General features: G+C 52.2%; 1 protein-coding gene and 1 long non-coding RNA gene across 32 annotated transcripts in view; one reads left to right on the top strand and one right to left on the bottom strand.

Annotated features, from left to right (window-relative positions):
- Positions 1 to 6,843: 6,843 nt before the first annotated feature.
- The window catches only part of Myo18a (myosin XVIIIa), a 101,241-nt gene continuing 83,986 nt past the window's right edge, over positions 6,844 to 24,098 (bottom strand). For 16 of the 31 annotated variants that reach the window (XM_039086333.2, XM_039086335.2, XM_039086337.2 and 13 more), the window contains 8 exons: positions 22,800 to 22,916; positions 22,433 to 22,516; positions 21,873 to 22,010; positions 19,317 to 19,502; positions 18,826 to 18,965; positions 18,048 to 18,092; positions 14,673 to 14,795; positions 12,153 to 13,446 (listed from right to left, as the gene is read on the bottom strand). In XM_039086333.2, coding sequence (XP_038942261.1) covers positions 12,156 to 13,446; positions 14,673 to 14,795; positions 18,048 to 18,092; positions 18,826 to 18,965; positions 19,317 to 19,502; positions 21,873 to 22,010; positions 22,433 to 22,516; positions 22,800 to 22,916 — 2,124 coding nt within the window. In that variant the 3' untranslated portion in view covers positions 12,153 to 12,155. Of the gene's footprint in view, positions 8,103 to 12,152; positions 13,447 to 14,672; positions 14,796 to 18,047; positions 18,093 to 18,825; positions 18,966 to 19,316; positions 19,503 to 21,872; positions 22,011 to 22,432; positions 22,517 to 22,799; positions 22,917 to 24,098 lie in introns of those variants that run through there. The other 15 variants (XM_063269370.1, XM_063269371.1, XM_063269373.1 and 12 more) reach the window with 5 other exon arrangements.
- On the top strand, positions 22,010 to 23,860 carry LOC102557169 (uncharacterized). Its single transcript, XR_005490671.2, has 2 exons — positions 22,010 to 22,692; positions 23,170 to 23,860. It is a non-coding gene; the product is annotated as an uncharacterized LOC102557169 (long non-coding RNA).

Below are 24,098 nucleotides of genomic sequence, written 5' to 3'. Positions count from 1 at the left end.
AAAGTTCCTCATGTTGTGGTATTCTGACCATAAAATTATTTTCGTTGCTACCTCATGGCTAGTTTTCCTTGTGTTGTGAATTAGAAGGTAAGTATCTGACGTGCAGGATATCTAATGTGTGACCCACAGGTTGGGAACTGCTGCTATAGGGGCTCAGGACTCCATGCTCTGGATCAGAAAGTCTCTGCCTGAAGCAGTGCCCTCTCCAGACTGGCTCTTTAGGAAGTCTGACCCCCACTGACTGTCAGCAACTCTTCCTGGGCTCATCTACCTTCACCAGGCAGGGAACATTAACCCTGCTGAGGTCATCAAGGACATCAAGGTCATCAAGAAGCTGAGAGCAACTGGAGGGAATTTCAGGCACCAGGCACCAGGCACCAGGCACCCCCACCAGCAGCCTGGGAAGGTCTGTGGCTGTTGCTGTGAGCCGAGAGTCCCTTCCTAGCTGGGTTCTATTTGCATACCACTCCTTTAATGAAACAAATCTCAGAATCTTAAGTCTCTCCGGCTGATTCTCTTCAGCCTTTCCAGGCCACCCATTCACCAACCCTCTGCACCTTCTGCAAGGACCCCTGAGACATAATTTCTCACCCTGATCGGGTGAGTCTCGCCCTGTCATAGAACTCAGCCCTGCCCTCCACCCTGCCCTGCCAATCTTGCTCCGTTTGGGTCTCAATCATCTGCTCTGCTCCATTACTTTTCCTGATGGCCACCAGGGGCTGTGGAGTGGGGAGGGCTGGGGAGGGTCTGCTTACGAGAGTGTTGGAATCCGGGCGTGCTCATCACCCCGCCGCCATGAGTTATTTCAGCATCGATGTTTGTCTCGAGCTGATTATCCCAGCTCCAGAACAGGTGGGGCAGCCTGCGGTGGCTTATTCGTCAGCCAAGGCCATCTGTTCCCAACAAGCTGAGATTTGTAGCTGATTTCTACTGGAGAGCCAGGGGTGGGGGTGGGGAGGGACATGGAAATTGTACTCAGGCCCTGGGGGACCCACTGTCCTTCCCAGACCTTCTGGTATGCCTGAAGTTCTGATGGCCTCTTCTATACCCAAACCTCCCTATTTCCTAGGAGAAACTCCCTGGTCACTTGGTTTGACGACAACGCGCTTTTTCCTTTTCCTCAAGAGGATAAAACAGACATTTAGATACACAGATCTATTAATCCGTATGAAGTTGGGTCAGTAAGCAGTGTCTCTTTAGAGACAGGAGAAAAAAATATATATATATGCATATATCTCACACACATGGGTCTCACCATATGACCTTCTCAATTTTACCTTCAGCCCCTTTAACAATAGGAATGTGCTTACCCAAACCCATCACCTGCAGGGCTCCAGGCTGGTCGAAGAGAGAAGCTTGGATTCTCTTCTCCTCCCCACCCTTCCACCCTCCAATCTGTTACTTTTCCAGCTTCTACGCTCAGGCCTGCCAGCAGATGCCTGCTGCTTTAAGGGTGGCATTCCCTGAGCAAGGAGCCAGGCAGTGTCTAAGCGGTTTTGCCACATGGCTTACCCATCCCCCACCTACCCTACACAGCCGACATCTATACAGGGGAGGCTACATTCTTCTAGTCAGCCACACAGGTCAGTGTAGGACCCTCTTTGGTGTTTGTGTCCACATGGGTATTGACTTTCAAAATTACAAATTTCATGCTAACAGTAACAGATGCCTTCCTTATAATCACACACACACACACACACACACACACACACACACACACACACACGAGACAGAGACAGAGATAGAAACAGAGGAGGACAGAGGCAGAGATAGACAGACACAAAGAGACAGAGAGCAGGAAAAGGGTGTGTGTTTGACTATGCTGCAGACTGGCCCTAGTACCGGGAACTGTAGGGCTCACCATCCTTCCGGCTCCTTCCCACAGGCATCGGCAGGAGCAGAACCCAAGGTCTTACACATCCACTCGTATCTCCTGACTCCCTGTTTATTAGCTAACCTGCATTCTCAGGTGTACTTTTTTCTCTTCATGATGGAGCTTTAGCTGGCCTTGAACTCCCTATATAGACCAGGCTAGTCTCGAACTCACGAAGATCCATCTATCTACCCATCTCCTAAGGGTTGGGATTGAAGGCATCCTCTACCACAGCTAGCTTTCATGTGTAGTGTAAAACCATCTCTCTCCCTCCCACTTCCCTTTCCCTCTCCCATTCTAGGGATAGAACCCACGTGCTGCATGGGCCAGACGAGTGTACCGCCCAGCTACATCCTCAGCTCCAACCCGCCTCACTGTTCTCTTGGCTTATTTCAGCAGGTCCTTGTGAGCAGAGGCCCAGTTATCACAACACCTGCTTGGTGATTTAAGTACACATGTATCAGGAAGAGATGCCCGTGCGAGCCAATGTCCACAGTGGCGTCTCACAGGACCTGCCCTGCTGGCACAAAATCTTTCAGAGTGCCTCCCACCAAGGTTGCTTTCCTGACACAGTAGTCCCTGGGGCTAGACTCTGCCCCAGGACACCAATCTGCAGATGACGCCTGGCCCCGGGGTTAAAGTGAGACACTGGACCAGTTTCGCCACATATGGTTTTTATATGTCTGGCTGCAGTCGTTGACCTGTCTTTTAAAGACTTACTGTTTCAAAAGCCGCTGGCTACATCTTCCACATAGCAGCATCTTTTTTTTTTTCTTTTTATCTCCCTTTTAAAAATTTTATTCCCCACTTTGAAATCCCCTAAGCGCCCTCTCTTCCCCAAATGCATTTTCTTCTTTCCCTAATCTAGTCAGATGGTAAATCTGGCACAAAACATATAAAAATTTATTAAAATGTGGAAGCTCTTTGACTCTTAAGTCACCTCAAATATAATTTGCCTGAACAGTGTCAAAACTTAATATCCTTTAAAACATTTTTTTGATAAAACTGTCATCGCTGACTTTTGATATCAAAAGCAAATTCTATCTGCACATATAAGTATTCTGCTGGGAGATTTGTGTCACCAACTTCAGTCACAAAGCACACAATGTCTCTGGAATCTCCCTTATGGATGTGACCCATCAAAGGAGCATACACTGCAGAAAACCCAATTTCTCTGTAAAATTCCTCCTCAACAGATCTAGCATCCTTGTTAGCGCCAAAAGGGCTATTGCCTTGGATCTCTCTCTTCCCCGATCAAATCACAAGAATGGTCTGGGTTGTTCTGTCGTACCATCGCAAAATTAGATGAAGTGAATATTGCTTAAAATATGCATTCTGTGCCGTGCGGAACTGTTACTCGTACTGTTGGCGCAGTGGGAGCACAGCACAAATGTGATAATGTATCGTGGGGGGGGAGGTCTGAAAATTCTAAAGAGCAACATGAATGTGAGCTTGGTATTTTGTCCTTAAGTTGCCAAAAGCATTTTCTTCCTCGGGCTGGGTCTGGTGAATGCTAAGCACATGAGGACCTGAAGAGGCTATGACAGCGGTTCCTTCCCTTCCTGCTTCTTCTGCATTCTGCCAAGCCTCGAATAGTTCCAGATGCCTGGCCAGCTGCTGGATCCAAGCAGAGGACCTTGCTGACATCACGTGAACCTCAGCTTCCTTAGAGGACAATGACACTTAATTGTGAGGCATTGTGTCAGCCAAGGTGTAAGGGTGGGAGACCCGGTACCCCGATGCTCAGGAGCATGGTTACCTCCCCCCAAACAGGTGATGATCTTGGAAGCACCACCCGCCTGCCCGGTCCATCATTGCCTCAGCTCTCCCTCAGACTTTTAAGAAGCCTTAAAGGGGTGGGAAACTGCTTCCTTGGACCTTCTGATGCTGAAATCGTTAAGGGGCTATGCTGAGCATGCTGGCAAGACTGTACACTCCAGACCACTCTTGCATTTGATCTGGGAAGAGACAGAGTCAGAGCACTCGAGAGGCAGAGGCAGCTGGACCTCTGTGAGTTTGAGGCCATCCTGGTCTGCATAGTAAGTTCCAGGACAGCCAGGGCTACATACATAGTGAGACGCCCCCCACTTCTCTCTCTCTCTCTCTCTCTCTCTCTCTCTCTCACACACACACACACACACACACACACACACACACATACACACGGGGGTGGGGGTGACATATACATGACCCTGCCAACTGCTTAAGGCGGAGCTAACACAGCCTCTTATAAAAGATGTAGCTTAAGCTGGATGGTGGTAACAGTTAACTCTGAACTTAGGAACCGAAGGTTCTTGCCAGCAACATCACCTCACTATACAAATGGGGAGACCGAGGCAGAAGAATCAGACCCTTTTCCCAGGTTGCGGGCTGTTTTCTGTTGCTATTTTCCGCACTGGGCCTGTGGGAAGGCAGCTACCCCAAAGGCAGAACAGGTCCCTGTATCTGGCGTGCCCCTCAGCTGGGAGGTTTAGAGAAGATATAGCCCAGGGGAAGATGGAAGCAGTGTGAGGTAGCTTCCAGTAAGGGCGGGGACAAATTAGCATGTCTGGTCTGACACGTGTTGCTATAGAAGAGGCTGTGAAGTGTTCCAAGTTCCGGAGAACCCGCTCTGAGGAAATGAAAGGAGAACAGAAGGGATTAAGGTTAGATTTAAGACAGCACTTTCTCCCAGGGATGATAATGTGGCCCTTTATTCAGTGACCAAGACTGGCTGTGAACTCATCTCCTGCCTGTCCCTCCCACTCCTGAAGCTTTTGGGAATCCATTTTCTATTCCCACACAGCCTGCTAGGAGGGCGGGAAGCAAATGAGGTGGTTGACTTTAAAAAGTCCTCACTTCAGGTAGGCGCTCCTTTTCCAAGACAGGCCTCCTGGGCTCTTTGCTGAAAGTGAAGACTGCAGCATTCAGGCTCTGGGACCCTGGGGGAGAACAGCAGTCATGGCATCTCTTGCAACACGCTCCCTGCCAAATTGATTCAAATTGGCTTGGATATGAACATATGATTAAAGGAGCTGCGCGATTCATTTATCAGGAGAGATTAAAGAGCGGCATCTGCGCAGCCTAGCTGGGGGACAATTAAGGAGCAAATCGCTAAGTGTCTGTGCCACCAGGCACGGGGGCGGGGCTATGGGGGGGAAGGACAACTGGGATAATCTGCCAAGAGGACTTGAGGACAAAGGGAGCAGTTTGGGGGGTCACTGCCTGCTGCTGCTGTGTCTGGGCACTATGGAGGGGTCCCCCAGAGCGTTGGTCCCTTGTCTCTTAGTCTGGAGCCAGAGCAATCCTACAGGCTGGAAATTAGCAAGGAGGATAGAACCGGGACACAGGGTGGCTGTGAGACGGGCACAGGGCACAGGGCCAGTGGCTTTGCTTTGTGGAGTCACAAGCATCTTAGGGATAAGAGGTACTGTGTGTATTTAGGAGCTTGGAGAGTTCTCTAGGTGTAACCCCAAGTGAAGCCAGTCTTTGGTGGCCCTATGGGCCTCAGGAGTGGGAACCAAGGGAAGGAAGCACTGCCCTCGTAACCTGGAGCCTCGTGGAGGGTTTTGTGGGAACTGGGAGAAGCATTGGTCATGGCGGCTGTGAACTCTGGCTTTCCCAAGCCGCGTGTGACATACGCATTGCTTATCCCTGTCTCGGGACGTCTTGTAAGTTCTTTCTTTCCCACGTATGTCCTAGCAATAACTACCCATGGAATCATTCCTCATGAAGCCCTTAGCCCCAATACTGTTCTGAGAATCCTTCACATCTCCCTCTCCACGAAAGCATTCATTCTCTTTCCGTAGCTTGGAAGAACCCTCTCTGCCCTTCTGCAGGGTCCTTGCTCCCATCCCTGGAGGACAGGCACTGCAATTTCTCCTCTCGGGAGGAAGCTGATACTTACCAGCAGATGTGGCATATGCCCTGAGTGTCCAAATCCTCACCAGGAACATCCCCGATCTGAAAGGACTCCATTCGCAGCACCAGGACCATGCCCACCCAGGCCACCACAGCCAATGAGAGCAACTGTCTCAAGTGCTGAGCAGATTGACTGACACAGCTCCCTGACTTGAGAAAACATTCTTGCCCACCCGAGCGACCACCGGGTATGCTAGTTTACACCTGTAATCTGGGGGTTAGGGAGACTGAGGCAGAAGTGTGAATTGGAGGTCAGCCTGGGATACACAGTGAGACTTGGTTTTAACAAACAAATATAACTTCACTTTCAGCGCCTTTTCTCTTTGTCGGAGGGCAGGCACCTTTGCTCTAGAAGGACCCATTTTCTAGTTCTCCCCAGCTTGTTTTGATGGTGACTTTTCCCTCTCTTGACTTTCCAGTCAGCAGACATCACCACAGCCTTTCCCGCCCACCTCCTCAGATCATTTAACACCTGTGGAAAATATATGTAGTCATAGATAACGTTCAGAGAAGGAGGAGGAGGGAGAGGAGGAGGGAGAGGAGGAGGGAGAGGAGGAGGGAGAGGAGGAGGGAGAGGAGGAGGGAGAGGAGGAGGGAGAGGAGGAGGGTTCTTTGGTTTCTCCCTCATCTGCATGAACTGTCCTCTAACTTTTGCAAGGCCACGGAGCAAGGCCACAGTGTAGCTCAGGCAAGCAGGCAGAGTCCCAGCTTAAGTTTTTTGTGAGCAAAGAGGACTGAAGAACAGAGAATGTGCTGCCAATTTTTGATCAGTCACCTTTGGGGTGACTAAAGTTTTGAGAAAGGGTTGGGGACAGAGCATAGCAGAAGTAACCTGGTAACTCCACTCACCTCAGTACAAATGTGGGGGCTCTGTCTTCCTTAATGAATCTCCTCGCCCACTATCTCAAGTGACCTGCCAAGGCTCTGGGAGTGACGCTGGCCTGGCTTGAGAATAGGCCACACAGACCAAGGTGGTCCTTCCATGTCCCCATCAGAATCCCACCTCTGCACCTGCCCCGGGACCACCCTGGATCTCCCCTGGGCCTGAAAGGATAGGCAGGGAAACGTGGCCAGGAAGGAAGGGGCCTTTTATTTCCTATATCAATCAGGTCCACAGGGAGAGCACAGCCCGATGAGTACAAAGCAACTGCAGAAGAGAAGGGGATGGTAAAAGGGTCCAGCACCAGGTACTGCCTTTGGGCCCCCAAATCCGGTGGGATGGTCGGGATGGCCTTTATGGTAAGTGGCTGAGACGTCCAGACCACTTGCTGTTGTGTCTGGGAACAGGGTTATGGGCAGAAGAATGATGACGGAGGGTTAGGACTCTAGTCTGATAAACAGACCAAAACATCTACCTTCCACTGTGCCCACCACAAGTCCTCGGTGCTGAATGAGCGGCCAGCGATAACATGGTCAGAGGAAGGCAGTGCTGGAAGCCACGGGTGGGTGCAGGTGGAAGAGATCAGCTCTTAAATAACTGCTCATTGCACTTCATACTCCAACAAGGCTTGCTCGGTCCAAGCCAGAAGCACCCAGCTGCCATCCTCCCCACCCTGCCTTGTAGGAACCAGGGCCCCAGCTCTGCTCACCAGTGTCCGCTGGCAGCAGGCTTCACGAGAAAGAGCCTCTGGAGAAGCGGAGATGGAGAGGAGATTCCCAAGGCATCCCACAGGGCCCAGCTGCAACCATGGCCCCTCCTACTCTCAGGGATGCAGCTGCATGGAGGTTTGGGTATTTAAATTAAACAGTAAAAAGACAGCAGGCACTGAGAAGAGAAAGCCCTGGCCCCAGCAGAGGGGAGGCACTGCAGCTCCCTCCTGACTCTTTCCCATGGGCCCAGCCACTTGGAGCGGTCCAGCAGGTAACCTATCCACCATCCCTGAGCAGGAGGCTGAGATGGAGGTCCACTACGGGCTCCATGAAGTGCCAGGCCACCAAACATGGTCCTTAGTGGCCCTGGATGGGAGCTAAGAGCACGGCATCTGAGGCAAGAGTGGAGACTCTCCTGACAGACTCTGCTTCCCCACCTCTTCCACGTGGAGCCGTCAGACACCCACAGCCTGGGAAGTTCCCGGCAGAAAGCCGAGGTGTTTTCCATGCAGATCGGCTGTCAAGTGGGGGCAGTGGTACCCCTCTATTTCCTGGGAGAGGCTGTGGGGTGGGAGGGCTGAGCCACTTCCAAGGCTATGCGTTGGTCTCTGTCAGCTTGGCCTCTGTGTCACTGTCACTCAGATAGTTGTGGGAGAACCGGGGTCTGGAGATGCTGTCCACAGGATCGTGCTCATCATCCGACAGGTCGGGGGCGAGGGACTTCCAGTGGCTGGTTGGGCTGCAGGGAAGAGAGGGACAGGGTCAGGGCCAAAGACCACTTCTACTCTGGGCCACCAAGTTCTGTTCAAGCACTTCAAAATCCAAATGTTCCCGGGTCAAAAGGAGCACACGGTTTGCAGTTGGTAAGCTTATAAGACTACATGACAGGGAGGCTGGTAGCAGCAAGGACCAGGCTTCCATGAATCTAAGAAGCACGTTCCTGGCTCCTTCCCCTGAGAAGCTTGGACTGAGTCATGAGGGGGACTCGGAGTTTTCAGTTCCCTTGCTCAGATGCAAGCAGTCTACAGACCACACAGACGAAGTGTCCAAGGGGGAAACTCTCAGGCAGATTACTTCTGGCAGGATCCCAGGTCTGAACTATTTCCCCGACTCAGGGTTTCCCTGGACCTGGAAGGCTTCTGTCCTTGACCATGGCATCCTCTACTGGAAAAGGAATGGAGACTCAGGACAGAGACAGAGGCTGGCAAGACCCGTTTGAGGACGGGCCAATGGGAACAGCCCTCAGCTCCTTGGAGTCTTCATCAGACCCCTGGCTCTAGAAGGCTGTTCCTCCAAAGATAGGAAGAAGCATTATCCCCTGGAGGGAGGAGGATTGTGACATCTAACAGAGCAGACAGGACCACACTGTCCGGCTCCATTCACACTTGTTCTTTTCCAGAGCTTCTGAGCCTCCCTCCTGTCCCCACTGTCCCTGAGCACACACAGTACAGTCTAATGTCACTGGAGAAGGCACAGCCCAACATATCTTTACCTCCCCTGGTGCCTTGGCCCCAGCTTCATCCCTGGAGCGTCTGTGCTCCAAGAGACGAGGGATACAGGTCCTGATAACCTTCCACTTGGACAAGGAGAGCATCTACAATTGCTAGGTCTACTGTACTGAGAACTAGAAACCCGAAGGTGGCCCTTTGCTTACTGGTACTGCTTTACTGAGGTACAAACAGCATTTCAGGTTTCCCTGGAAGTGCAGTAGAGGTGCAGAAGTCCTTGGATGGCCCTTTGTGGGTCACATATCAAATGTCCTGCACATCAGATAGCTACATTACGACCCACAGCAGCAGCAGCACTACAGGTATGAAGCAGCAGTGAAATAATGTTATGTTTGGGGTCATCATAATGTGAGAAATTGTATTAAAGAGTCGCAGCAGTAAGAAGGCTGAGAACTATTACCTTGGACTCACTGTTCTGCCTTATTCTTCCCAGTAACATATGATGAGAAAGCCGCCTCAGTGGGAAGAAGCCCAAGGTCACGGCCAAGACCTAAACCTGAACTGAACTTCAGCCTTAGAACACTCTTGCCACTAAATTAGACAAGAAGAGAACGAGACCAAACCTAATGTCTCCTGCTGGCTGGAGGAGCAACTCGGGTATGTAAAGACAGGTCTCTGTGTCTCTGGCAGAAGGGGAGAGCCTGGGAAAAATATATGTTCAATTATGCAAAATGGCTCAGCAATGGGGCAGTCTGGTTAATAGTTATCGTATTTCTCATGAATGAATTACCATTTTTAAAGGAAGGAGAATAGCACAAAACACACTTAATACAAACTAGACTGAACACAAATGAGTCTTATTCTGATGGGCCAGAAGCACTTAAGGCCTCACAGCATCTCCAGGACAAAATTATAAAGCTCAGTACTAACTGTGTAACACAGAAAAGTGGAGGCCACTGCAGCCTCAGGGTTGTTTCAAGTGGGAGCTACCTGTTTTCTTAACAAGGGATTTCCGTACACCCTGCGCTAAAGGTTTGCTTCCCAGCTAAGGAATGCCTGCCTTTGAGGAGAGACAGGGGGTTATTCTGTGAGCAGAGGGCATGAGCAGATGCCAGGGCTGGGGTCCAGATGTAAATGAGGCCCGGCCCCGTGAGGCCCCGTGTGGCCCCTCCTTCATCTTTCACAGGTGGGGCTCCAGACTCCATTCCCATACCCAGATGCCCAGATAAACAGTGGCCATGTTGCTCTAAAGACACCTCAAGGAAGCAGAGGCAACCAAGCATGGGGCAAACTCTGTCCTTCGCTCTTCCCTGGGCTGAGCCGCCACAAGATCCCTGGCCATCTTTCTTGAGCTCTCTCTGGCCAGTTTCCATATCTGCTTTTATTGCCACCACCATCAGGCACCTCCCTGTCCCCAGAGCAAGAGTCAGAGCTGGCAATTGGAACATTTTAACTAAATTGTTTAAAAAGCTTTCCTTCCCCACAAGCCAGTGTTTCCTGCTCCGTGCTGTCACAAACAATTTGGTACACAAGCTAATTCCTGCTGGGAAAGCCCAGGGTGACAACACTGTATTCTGTGTTTTGGCATTCTTCACTGGTCCTTAACCCTAGGCGGGGCTCTGCCCCCAATCTTCTTTCTGCCTTTGCATGGTATCCCTTGCTGCCCATCCCCCACACTTCATGGTAGTTGGCAGGGTTCTTGTTGGAGGCCACTCTACCATCACTAAATCCAAGCCTCGTAGTGGCACAGCACAGGGTTTCAGGACCAGTTAGCTCTTTCTGTAGACAAAAGTAACTGACCTGTGGGTGAGAGGGGGCTGCAGAAACAGGGCTTTCTGTCTTAGTCACTGGGAAATATGACTGGGCGCTAGAGGGATTCAGGTATGTAGTGTGCTAGTCACTAGGCAGTCAGGGATTGCCCAGCAATACAATTGCTTCCTTCTGGGAAGAGGTACAGAGGGACCTTCCCCTTCACCCACCAACTGACTTCTCCACTTTCGTGGGGCCTTTAGCAAGGCTAAGCCTTGAGGCTAAAAGCATTGACCAAATACTTTGACTCCTGTCTTTCCTCCTGACACTGGAGGCCACAGGCACTCCCTGCTCTCTGCTGAGTACCCTGAAACCCCATGGGAAAAGCAACAGAGCTGAGACCAAGGAGTGGTCTAGCCTGGGCCCGAGCTGCCATAAGTCAGGTCTGGTTCCAGGCTCCATCTCCACACTCCCACTTCTCACTCACTTCCCCTCTCCCTCCCCCGTTTCCAAATGGACAAAGGCAACTTCCCTTTCATCAGATGCCCCATGGCACAAGCATGCAACAGGTGTGTTAGTTCACACGCCCGGGAAACACATGTGGCACCCCGGGTGGCTGAAGTACAGGGCTGTGCCTCCCAGGAAGCAGCAAGTGTGCCTCGTGCTGAAAATGCTTCCCACCATCTCACAACAGGGGTGATTCAAAATGTCACCACCCACCAGGGAAACTGGCAACAATGGAATTCCAATGATTCAGGCTCTGCCTCTCTCTGGTGAAGGCGTGGGCACAAGGGCCTGACTGCTGCATGTCTTCCCCAGCCCCACGGGGAGAGGGGCTGGAGGAGGCAGGAGAGCAGGGAGGGGCTGTCACTCAGCAGCTGCTAATTTCTATTCATTAGAACTTTACAAGACTAGCGAAGCTGAGGTGACGCCCACACGCCCACACGTGGGCTGAGTGCGAGTGGGAGGGCTGGGGAGGTGTCAGGTATCTCTTGGGTCTACTGTAGGGTGTGGCCCAGGGAAGCTGCAACTCCAGGTCCATGCTAAGGAGGGAGGCAGCAGAGGAGAGAGCAGAGAGCAAAGTGGCTCATCAGAGTTCACAGCCAAGGTGTCACATCAGCTAGGATTCTTCTCTGGGTCCATCCTGCTGCGTGAAAGCTCTGTTGTGGGTGTCAGTGACACCCACACGTCACCTGCATGCTCGGCATGTAACTGTATGGAGAGCCGTTCAGGTTGAAGGTGTAAAACAGACCCCATTAGCTCCTGGCAACCTTACTTCCTAGTTGTGTATCTTAATCTCTCTGAAACCTAACTTTTTAGCACGCAGGGCAGATCAGACCTTTGTTAGGAAGTCATAGAAAGATCAGTTCCAAAAACATAGCCCAGGAGGCTCGGGGTGAAGTTAGAGCTCCAATCCAACATCAGCAGATCCAGCTGATTGGACTCAGAACTCATGTAATAGCCAGGAGGCTCTCTGAGGCCCAAGGGGTGGTTGGGGGAGCCTGAGGTGGTGGTTGGGGGGGCAGGGAGCAGGTTAGTTCACAAAAGGGTGGGACACGCCATGCTGCACTCCATGCCGGGCGGCACCTACTGCGCTAGTCACTCTCTGGTCGGTACAGGTACCGCATCATCAGGCTGTCGACCTCTTTCTTTCGCTGCTTCTCTTCCTTCTTTGACCGTCTTGGAGTTTGCCCCACTTCCTCGATGTCTGCCGTCGGGCCCTTTTTCACACTGGAGCGGCTGTGGCCCGAGACCGTGGAGCCACTGGATGAGGATGAGGAGTCAGATTCGGTCTCTGTTTTCTTTCTCCTGGATTTGGATTTCTTCTTGCTCTTCCGAGAGCGCCCCTTCTTCCGCCGCTTGTGCTCTGAGGAACCTTCCGAGCTGGAAGAGCTGGAGCTGGAGCTGGGGCTGCTCCGTTTGCTCCTATGTTTGCTCCGGCTTTTGCGGCCACTGCGCGAAGAGACATCTGCAGCAGAGGCAGAGCGGCGGATGCTGGTGTCCCTCTCTGGGTACTCCAGCTGAGCACTCTGGGCACTCTGGATGCTCTTCCGGTCATCATCCTCAGAGTCGGGCTCCAGGCTGCTCCGCTGGAACGGCACAGGTTTGTAGCTCAAGACCTCGTTAATGGCAGCCTCTAGGTCTGGATCCAGGTAGGAGTGGCGGCTGACAGGTCGGATGCTGGAACCCTCAGTGACAGAGGCTGAAGCTGAGGAGGAGCCCCGTGGCTGGGGTGGCACAGACAGGCTCCGGGCCAGTGATGGATGGCTAAACTGTGAGTGTGCCTCACTGAGGGCCACGCTGGCTCCATCATCCCACTCATCCAGGCAGCTCTGGCCGAGGGATAGTCTGGATTCAGGGCTCTCCCGACTCAGGCCTGAGGCCCGGTTCCAGGAAGGGCTTACAGTCCTTGACAAGCTGTCGAGCCTGGATGTGCTACGACGGGAGCTGGGTGAGCCTGACAGTGAGAAGCTCATGGAGGAGCGAGCCCTATCTTCCCCAGAGCCTCGAGTGGCTGAGGAGGCCCGGCTGACCGGAGCAGAGACTGTTGAGGCTCGGTCAAAGTCTGAGCCCCAGCGCTTCTCCAGACCCCGGCCAGTGCGGCTCCCAGCCACTGAGAAGATGGAGCTACAATCATCCAGCTCTTCGCACCTCCTGCCCTGGGCCTGGTCAGGTTCCTCCCTGGGGCCCACACGGGCCTTCCTGGGCGGCCTTTCAGGGGAGGTGGCACGCTCACTCAGGGTGGTGAGGAGCGAGTCCTGGTCTCCAGTGCCCCCGATGGAGTCCTTCAGGGTGAGCCTCTTGCGGTAGCTGAGGGAGCTGAGTACAGAGGAGGGTCTCTCCTCTGGCCCCTTGCCCTCCTTAGGGAGGCTGTTGAGAGCCGTCCTGAGTGGGAAGGGAGGCCCAGGAGAAGAAACCCAGAGCAAATGAATGACAGGAGAAAGGGGAGGGGAGAGGAAGAAGAGGAGGAAGAAGAGGAGGAGGAGGAAGAGAACAAAAAGGAGGAGGAGGGGAGGGAGGGAGGGGGGAGGAAGAGAGAGAGAGAGAGAGAGAGAGAGAGAGAGAGAGAGAGAAGAGAAGAGAGAGAGATTAACAAAAATAAAGACACAGGGGGAGGGAGGAAGGAGGAGAAACCAGCACAGCCCTGGCAAAGCGGTGGCAAGAGCATCCAAGGAAATGAAGCAAAATAATTTACGTCAGTGAAAATAGCTTCATGGAGAATGTCATGTAAATTAGACTATTGTTCTATTTCATCACTTTTCCCCCTCTAAAACGTTTAGTTCAATTTATTTCATTGTCAACTACCTGGAGCCTTGTGCCACACTGTGGTGAACGGCAGTGGGGCGGGGACGTGCCATTATCTGCAATAACAAAATGTTGTTTGGTCGAACAAATTAAACCAATTACAGGGGGCCGCTGGGTACCAGTGGTGAGGGGCTGGACTTGGGGGAAGGGGTCTGGAGGTGGTTGGAAAAGAAGGAAAGAGAGATCACTTTTTCTATCCAGACTGCCTACTGTCTCTGGAGAGGTGGGTAAGACAGCAAGGAACTCTGTGTGGGAGGAGTGCAGGGAATAGGCCAGTGATGGACCTGGAGTGGGAGCTCTGGCTTCTAGAAGTGGCTGTCTTATGATCGGGTTATGATTGGCCAGAAAATAGGGGAGCAACCCCTCCCCCCACGATTAGCAGGCATGCCTGAGGGGTGGGTGATGGAAAGCACAGAGGAAGGAGAGAAGAGAAGGAAAGAAAGGGCAGTGGCTTTGGGAATGGATGTGTTGCTGCTCTATGGAGGGCAGAGAGCCAAAGCTGTCCAAGGTTGCTCTGTGCAGAGCTCTAGGATCCAGAATCCCCAGTGCCCCAACCAAGTCTTGATTTTAAAGGTACCAACAGTTAGACGTTTGCCGACCCAGTAGGTGGAGTGAAGTTAAACCTACCCATAAGCCCACACCCAGACACAGGACATTACCTAGCTAGGCAGCTCTTTGGTGTACTTTCCACAGGCTAGAAGAGTATACATGTGGCCTGAGGGTTGCACCCTTGGTGCCATGATGCTGACCACCCATGACTGGTGCTTGAGATGACCTCTCCTCCCTGCTTGAGGCTGAGTGCTCACCTGGAACTCTTTAAGCTGCCATCGTCGGAAGGTGCCTTAGAGGGTCCCTTGTTCTTTGACAACCAGGACTTGACACCGTCGACCCGGTCCTCCAGCTCTGAGTCCACGTCTGAGTCGCCCTCACTGTTGGGGTGAGGAGCATAAAGGAAGGCAAGGCCAGGCAGGTGAGGATTACTTGCTGGCCAGGATGGGGAGCAAGAAGGGGGCAGGGAGCATCTTGGGCGGGGACCGAGTGCAGGCGGCATGCACATCAGTGAGTCATGGAGAACAGAAAGGTTAGAGTGAGCACATCACCCAAAAGGTGCCCATCCCTTCACTCGGCAGACCAGATCCTGAGGAGTATGGAGGTTCCACCCCCCAATCCCAGGTACGAGTGGCCAGCCAGGTGAGGATGGGCAGGCCATCCACTGAGCGAGCGATTCTAGCCTAATGGCTCTCGGTTAAAAGAAGTTCTAGGGGCTGGCAAGATGACTCAATGCACAATAGCCCTTGCCACAAAGCACGGATGCCCGAGTTCAATCCCTAGAAGCCATGTGATGTTCTCTAACTTCCACACACGCGCTGTAGCACACGCATATCCACCCACAGACATATATCCACATACACAAACACATGTGTATATGTGTGTCTGTGTGTGTGCATGCCTCAGACTGTGACTACAGCCACCACCATTTTCTGTCTTCCTTATAAAAGCCGGGTTGCTAGACATAGGACAGAAAACAGGGCTATCACCTCAGGTTAACTTGAACCTGGAGGTCTCTCCGGCTGCTAGCAACACAAACTTAAGAACAAAACACCAGACACATCCACCTTGTGGTATCCCTGGCTCTTAGAAATAGGAAGGAAGAGAAGAGGAGAGGCCTTTCTGGGGGGTCTGGAGATGCCTTCAGGGTTCAGATAGCTGCAGGAAGCCCAGGGACCCCGAAAGTCTCAAAGCAAGGTTCTAACTCTCCAGGTCTCTTCATCCCTCTCTCAGGCAGCCTCCAGTCCCTGCTCCCCACTGCTACTGCTGGATAGGCTGAACTCAGGACGTGCAAGAAAGCCTCAAAGAATCCAATTCTGGGGCTAGAGTCATGGTGACCCCTTCATGAAGCAGCAGGAGCACGGAGATGGTTTCTAAGTGCAAATGCTTTGCTGCAAATTCTGCAAAATGTCTGCTCCCTAAATTCCCCTGCTACGGATTGGCTAAGATTTCTCCTTGATGTAAATTTCCTTTCATCTGTGTCAACAAGAACGGCCCTGGTCCTGAATTATGTTCTTGAATAAATAGCCACATAGGCACATACATGTATACCCAGGCATGCGCAAGCGTGTGTGCATACACGTACACACACAGCAGAGGAAACCACAGTTCTAGGGACCATGAGAAAGTCATGCACATGGGGAAGGGGAACAAAGAGGCATATTTTATGAGCTCCCATCAAATACAGAATTATAACAGAGACAAGCCCTGCCGATGCCCCGGGTAAACAGGAGTTTAGCAGGCAGCCCCCAAACCACTAATGCAAGCTCTGTGCCCATTCGAGCCTGGCAGATTTACTGTGGTGCATGGGTCCCATGGAACACCAATACTACCTGATTTATACACCCGTGCAAAAATCCTCCCTCTGTAGCTTCAGAACCTGTAATTTATCACCGCCATTCATAACCATATTGATTGGCTTTAGAAAGGAGGTGCTGTATGCATCGCAAAATCTATGTCTACATGTTAAAAGTGTTTCTGTATAAATCTCCCTTAATACTGCACTGTTTACTGCTTTCATTAAGGTTATAGCAATAACAACTGTATCTCTAAGTAAATCGAAACATTATTTTTCTGCCCGCCTTAGCATGCTCGCTCGATAACTTGGAGCTGTTGAGGACGGAGCCTCTCTGCTATCAGTGGAACCTGCTTAGAATTGCACGTTCTCACGCACCTGCTTTGAGTGCATGCTGGGGTGTGTGTGTGTGTGTGTGTGTGTGTGTGTGTGTGTGTGTGTGTGTGTGTGTGTGTGTGTGTGTGTGTGTGTGTGTGTGTGTGTGTGTGTGTGTGTGTGTGTGTGTGTGCGCGCGCGCGCGCGCACGCGCGTTCACCCAACTATGCTTTAGAATATGATCTTCAATGCATATTTTATCAGCCCTCAGCGTTCCTTCTGCCCAAGAATGGCAGATGGAACACACTAGGGACAGATTGAGGCCCAGAATATGAATTTCCTTCCTTAATGTTCAGAGAAGTCAGTGGTCTGAGAAGCTAGCATTGCCTACCCTCACCTTCCACTCAGTTTGCAAGAATCCAGACAATGTTGGGTTCTCTTCCTTAAATAATCAGGCCCGTAAACAAACTCCAGGGGCAGGCAGGCTCAGGGGGCAGTTGAAATTTTAAATGGTCGGAATTAAACCTCGCGTCAAATACAATTTATGTCCAGGCTCATGTGCTATTAGTTAACTGGGAGCCGAATCACGGGGGAACAAACAAACGGAGACAGAACGGCAGGGGATATTAATTGTGTGTGACAACCGGGCTCCAGCGGCCCTCTATCACTGCTACACACTATTACATTTATCATTAGCTCTCCCGGAGTCCTTTGCAGGGCCGCCAGCCCATCCTGGCCAGGGGAGGAGGCCTGCCAGGCAGGAAATTCAGTGCCATGGTGAAAAAACAACTTCCAAAAGCAACCCTGTCGAACTTGACAGAGGATCAGCAAATCTGCCTGAAGGCCTGCACATCAGCACTACTTTCCAGCTCCCCCACCAGAAAGAGGGGACAGAGAAGGGCAGATGTCCTAGGTCTCCCATCACCTGACAGACATACCGACACGGATGTATATCCCCCCGCCCCTGCCTGACGTGCCTCCAGAGAGCATCGTAAACACAACCCAATGTTTCCTCCCCCTGCCAGGGCAGAGCTGCCTGAACGCTTTCTCCAGAGGAGCAGCTGTGAGATGCCCCTCATCTTCAGCCCTCATCTGCTAAGGAAGGTAACAGAGCTTAAACACAAAACAGACCCATCCCTTTCAGGCAGCTTGGGTTCTGAGAGCCCAAGGATGTAGACAGATGCAGCCCCACCACTTGACCCCCAGAGAGACAGCCCAGGTCGATGGCCACACTTGGTTCCTGGAGAGAAGAGGCTGGGACTTAGGCAATAAAGCCTCGTTCTGGCTCCCCGGGCTATGAGGGTCAGTCTGGCCTTCTAGGAACACGTTTCGCTGCCAGCCGGTCTTTCCACCCCAGCCTAAGGACAGTCAGCAATGTTAGCATGGTAGACCAGCTAGAAAGAGTGTGAGAGGGCTGTGTCTGCATGCAGCATGCAGCAGGGGCCCCTGGCAGGAAGCCCTGTGTTAGGGATGGTTAGACACCCATGGGGAGAGGCAAAGAGCACATGGCTCTAGTCCTCACAGTTTATTCTTTCTTTTCTGATATTTTGTCACCATATCCTGCAAACTGGAAACAGAAAAAAAAAAAATGGTGGGCAAAGGGGCCACAAGAAGCAGACAGGGAAATCAAAGGCCATCCTGAGGAGCACCCTCATCCGTGAGTAACGCCTCTTTCTTCAGTAAACAACATCTCTGCTGGGCTGAGATCAGGTACAAGTGCGTAACAGAATCCTCAGAACCAGGCCCGATTCCCTGCCAGCACTCATCCCAAAGGAGCAAGGTTCCTGGGCTGCTGTGCCCTGCCTTGGGCATGGGAAGGGACCTGACCCTGAGGCAGGAAGTGGGGAGCCTCTGGGGTCTACCTAAGGCCCAGCTCCACCCCCACACTGCTGGTCCTCTGAATTTGTGGCTTTCTCTTCAGCCTAGGACTACAAATCTCTCTTGTTCTTCAAAACCGTTCCCTGGGTGGGTTTTATGCGAGAAAATCTCCAGCACAAGTAACAAGGTACCACAGCCCTTAAATCTCTGCTCTCCCTAGAGTAGGGTAGGCGCCAACGGAAATGCAGCTAAACGGGGAGATAACTCACTGGGAACAGGCAACACCAGAGCCTGGGCTTTGGGGGGCCTGGGAAGGAGAGCACAGGAGGAGAATGGGGTGGACACCCCCGTGCCCCCAGCGCCCTCAGCCTCTCCTACCTGGGTCTAGCACTGGGAAGGTGATATGATAGTTTGGTTGTGGGATGTCAGGGGTTGCATGTCACCTGGGGCCTGCCTGAAATGCCACAGACTCTACCTCTTACCTGTTGATAAGGTCCTCATTCTCATCACTCTCCATCTCATCCTCAATGGCGGCTTGCAAGTCCCCAATGCGTTTGAACGCCAGCTTTAGGTCAGCTTGCAGGCTTTGGTTAGCGGCTTCCAGACTCTCCAAGTCCATCTCCTGGGGGTATGTGTGTATGTGTGTGTGTTAGTGTACAGGAGGGCCACGATGTCCCCTAGCATCTCTGAAGGAGCCTGCAGCAAGTCACTCCCTGGCAGGCAGGAGCCACCCTGGTGCTCCTCTAAGCCTCCAAAGGGCTACTAGGCTGGCTGGCAGGGCTTAGCTTCACCTGATGAGGCCACCCTTGACTTTCTTGCCTGTCAGGACTGAACTATCCTCCTCCAAAACCCATGGTAAGGTAAGTATACGTAACAGGACTTGGGGACTGAAATGACCCTACACAGCCCTGGGTGGGGTGGGTGTGTTCTTAGCAGGCCTACAGCTTGGAACCTGTGAGGAGCAAGACATTACCAGTTCGTGCTTCTTGCGACTAGCCTCAGCTTCCTTCCTGGCAAGCTCGCTCATCTCCTCCTTGGTGTCACGGAGCTGTCGCTGGAGCCTCTTGTTCTGCTCCTTCTCACGGTTCTCAGCTGCAGCGCGCTGGTCCCGTTCCTCAGTCAGCTTCTCCATGTTTTCTTTGAGCCGACTGGCCATGCTCTGGGTGAGCAGGTTGAGAAGAAAGACCAGCAGGTAGGTTGTCAGCCAGAGAGGGACTGTTGGCAGGGTCTGGGCCAAGCTCTTGCCTACTACTCAGCTATGGCTAAGGGATGCTGGAGGTTTACTTACTTTTTTTTTTTTTTATTATTAATTGTAGTCAATTTTATTTATTTTTTTAAATCTAAAGCATTTATTTACAGAGGAATTACCATCAGTACTAACTTGAAAGATAATCTGGTACATAAATTATAAGTATTAAATAATATCTTTCTTTGGAGGTTCAAAATAATCACTCAAGTAGCACTCAACTAATTATTTCAGAACCTGAACCTGTACATACACAAGCAACTAAATGGATCTAAAGAAAGATCTCTAAGACAAGAGAGAAGGTAAGAAATGCTGACAGCTTTTTCAAATCTCAAGTGAGTTAGGGATCCATGAACGTATCTAGGGTGGTGCTTTGGTTTACTTACTTTTAACCCACCCTACCCCCGTCCCTTTTGTGTCTTCCTGTGTATGTGCAGGTGCACATGAATGTAGACCAGAAGTCAGCCTGTATTGTTTCTTAAGTAGCATCCATCTTGTCCTTTGAGACACGGTCTCTCATTGAGCCCTAGAGCTCACCAATTAGGCTGTCTGTCTGACTGTCCAGCAAACCGTGGAGGTCCTCCTGTCTTTGCTCCCCAGTGCTGGAATGATAAGCAAACACCACTGCATCTGGCTTTTTACATAAGTGCTGAGCAAACTCAGGTCTTCTTCTATGCAGGGTTAGCACTTGGCCAACTGGTCTGACTCCCTCACCCCTGAGTTTTGCTGTCTATCAAGGAGAAAGATGCAGGGGTCTTTGGAGGAAAGGCTGGAGTGACTGTCACTGCAGAGAGACCCCAGTGGCTCTGAGCAGAGGCTGGCCTGTCATGATCACCTGAGCTTTTTCAGAGAGGCTGAACTCAGAAGCTCCCAGAGCTACAGCCAGTGTTCTGAGGTAATTGGGTCTTCAGAGAGTGCCTGATTAAAAGACCTGGGCAGAGAGATCTCTCTCAGCCTCGTCACTCTGTCTCCTTCAGAAACTCAAACGTGTTCTCCTTGGCAGCAGTAGGGTGTTAAGCCAGAAATGATTTGGAGCAAAGGTAGAGTGTGAGGGAGGACCAGTGTCCAGTGCTGTTCTTCTGGCTACCTACCCCAGCCTGGGTCTGCAAAGTGACAGCCCAGGCTACAGGGTCACTTGGGGTCGTCTGTATTTATCTCTCAGGAGACCAACCCACAATATTGCCTTTTTGAGTAGAAGGGACTCTGAGATGAATGGGGTGACAGGTGCAGGAGGCAGAGCCTCCTTCCACCACCAACAGCCTCTTCTGGCCCCCAGCAGCCACACAAACCCTATTCTGTATGTGATGTGGGGCCTGAAATGTGACCACTCTGGGGTCCTGGAGGGCAGAAAAAAAGCTCCCTCTAGTCCTCTCTGGTTTCCTATGTCCAGGTGGGTCATGCCCTTCACTGCCCGCCTGTTTCCACCCCTCTCCTACCACGGGCTCTGCTGACAGAGGGGCTACTGGGGGAGGGGCAACAGAGGAGCTCCCCATCCACCGCTCTGAACATGTTCTCAGACAGCCCTGGTGATGTCTGTAAGCTTAGAAGAAGAGCTTCAAGACAAGACTACAGGTGAACACTCAGAGACAAGGTCCTGACGTCTCTCTCTTTCACACGGGGAGGGCTGGAGCATGCTGGTTACAGGAGATCAGAAGAGGACGGGGCTGGGGTAGAGTATGAAGTGGCCACTGTGGGGATGGAGGAATCAAGACATGATGAAAAGAGGCCGACCAAAAGCAGGGTGTTAAGGAGAAGGGGGGAGGGCGGTAAGGAGGGAAATGAAGTCACTGGAACAGAGTAAGAAAGACCTAGGACAGTAATAGAGGAAAAGAAAGAAGCAGAGCTGGAAAGGGAGGTGAGAAGTGAGGGATGGGGGGATGTAAAAAGGAAGGGGGAAGATGAGCGAGCCATGAGATGAGAACAGACTTCAGCCCTCAGAGCAGTGGTGCCATCCGCTGCATATTTATGACCCTACCAGAGAGTGAGTGAGGGGGACAGGAGGGGGAGCTAGTAGCAGAGGAAAATATGAAGACGAAAAGCTAAGCCGCTCTGGTCCCTTGGCAGAAAGCAGGCACGGATACAGAATGTAAAAGAGGCAGGCTCTGCAGGGCCCAGAGAGCAGGCCAGGCGGGCGGGAAGGGAGCTCCCACCCTGTCAGCTGGCCCAGCGGCTTGGCAGAGGACTGGGGAGCGTCCCTGGCTTGCATGGCCCTTCGGAGCATGCGCGGCTCCAACCGCCAGAGCTCTGCTTGGCTCGCAGTGAAGCTCAGGAAGCTGAACCCACCTCCAGACGTTTCACTTGGGTCTTTTCGAACTCCAGGCGTGTCTCCAGCTCCCTGATCTTCGCTTCCTGCCTGCTGACAAGGGACTTGTCCACCATGGACTGCTCTAGGAACTCCACCTGGCTCTGCAGAGCTTGTAGCTAGGAGTGAAGGAGTGGGAGAAGGAAGGACTGAGTCCAGAAGGGGGAGGGGCAGCGACAAGTCTGGGACAGGCAACATCCCCATGGTGACTAGAAGGCCTGAGGCAGGGAGAGATTGACAGTGAAGGGTGAAAGGAGCTACGCCCCAGCCAAGCCACAGCCCGCCTGCCCCTGCGCTTGGCACTGATATTGACTGCCCTTTTGAGAGGAAGAAGGATGTTATGGACCAGAGAGGGGACAGAAATGTGAAGCAAGGCAGCTGAAGCCAAGACATCTACCATGGCGACGTGGCTACACGCCTAGCTCTTCCAGCCAGCTCACACTGCTCTGTGGTAGAGAGAGACACCCTCCATACTGGGAGAGCAAGGCTTCATGCTCAGTGTTCCTGAACTCTCACTCCCAGGGGAACCCAGGGTACCCACCTTCTCCTGTAGCTCCTGCTTCTCCTTGTTGGACTCTTCGAGCTGAGCTTGGAGATCATTCATCTGTGCCATGTCCCGGGAGGCCTGGGAAAGGAGGGAAGAGGGGAGAGCGGGTCCCCCAGAAACAGAAATTCAGCCTCTCCCCATCAAGAGCCAGGACACCTAGACTGTGTCTCTCCAAGGAAGTGTCTAGTCAGGTGTGGAGGCAGAGGCGAAAGCAGATGGATCTCTATGAGTTCAAGGCTTGCCCTGTCTACAGAGTGAGTTCCAGGACAGCCAGGGTTACAAAGATCCAAAAAAGGAAAAAAAAAGAAGTCTAGTCAGGGCTCAGAGGATGGTCACTCTGATGTCATCCCTGGCAGGGTACCTGAGCCACGGCCGCCTTGTGCTTCTTCATCAGCTCATTCATGTCCTCCTGGTCCTCTTCCAGCCGGTTCTGAATCTCATTTTTCTCACGCTGAAGGCGACTCAGTTGCTCCTCCAGCTGGTCAGGGGCAAGGGTAGATCAGAGGGCATCAGGCCTCATCTGCAGGCCCTGGGCCGGCAAGTCCAAACCTGTCCCACCCATCCCACCTGTCCCAGGCGGGGAGATAGAGGAGTGGCCTGTTGGAGTGGGTTCCAGACCGGTCGAAGCTATCCGATAGGTTCTGGGTAGTGAGGTGAGGGACAGAGCTGTTTGTGTGGGACGGGTGGACCCTGGGGCTTCCAGGTGCTAACTGGTAGCTGCTTTCTGACAGTTCTTTCAAGGCTAATGAGAAGGAAGAAATTCTGCCCACAACAAATGACCCATCGTCCAGGTACACCAGCTAGACCAGCATGCACTCTGCCCATATCAGCCCACCGGGAAGGACTCTCGAGTTGGTGACAGCCCTGACTTGGATTTTGTTCTCCCTGGGGACGGTCCACTCTTGGGTCATCTAGCTCTCCCAGCCTAGGGGTGGGGGAGGGGAAGAGACAGGCACCAGCAGCTTCAGGAAACGAATGAATCTATTAGCCTGTAATTCCAAACCAAAATGACTGCGTTGGCTCCTTCTCTGCCCCATCCATCTTGTTACTGGGCTGTGGGGAGCTGGGGAAGCCTCCGCCAAGAAATTTATTAACTCAGATTTAAATAAAATGGTAATTTTATAACAGCCTTTTTTAACAAAATTAAGGCATTTGAATTACTCACCTGGAAACTGCTGAGGGGCACAAATGTCACAAGATAAATCAAGCCTGTGAGATTGGCATCTCTCAGCGGCAGCAAGGGTAGCTAGGGGCCATGAAGCCAACAGCTAAACAGCTCCTCCCCTGCCCCGTCCCTGGCCTGATGAGGGAGGTTCGGGTGGCCACATCCCAGGAGTGAACACTCAGCCCGATGGATGGATGGGGCCGTGGGAGAGGTGGGGAATTAAAAGGGAGGCATTAAATAAAAGCTCTAATTAGCTGCGCTTGGGCTTGTCAGTGGGCTGGGCAGGGGGAGGGAAAGGCAGCCTAGCATCCTAGCCTCTTATCGGTGCTTCTGCTAATCTCGAGGCACCTGTTTACATCCCTCAGCCACATTAGCTGTCTTTATTTATGATTCCAGGGCCTGCGGCCAAGCTCCCAGAGGCAGGTGGTTAAACAGGGAGATCTGTACCCTGGCTGGCTCCCCTTCCGCCAGCCTTCCCTCCTCTCCAGACTCTGC

The sequence above is a fragment of the Rattus norvegicus genome, chromosome 10, assembly GCF_036323735.1.
Source record: "Rattus norvegicus strain BN/NHsdMcwi chromosome 10, GRCr8, whole genome shotgun sequence".
Classification (NCBI taxonomy): Eukaryota; Metazoa; Chordata; class Mammalia; order Rodentia; family Muridae; genus Rattus; species Rattus norvegicus.
Note: the sequence above shows the minus strand (reverse complement) of the source record. Positions and strands in the feature narration are given on the sequence as shown.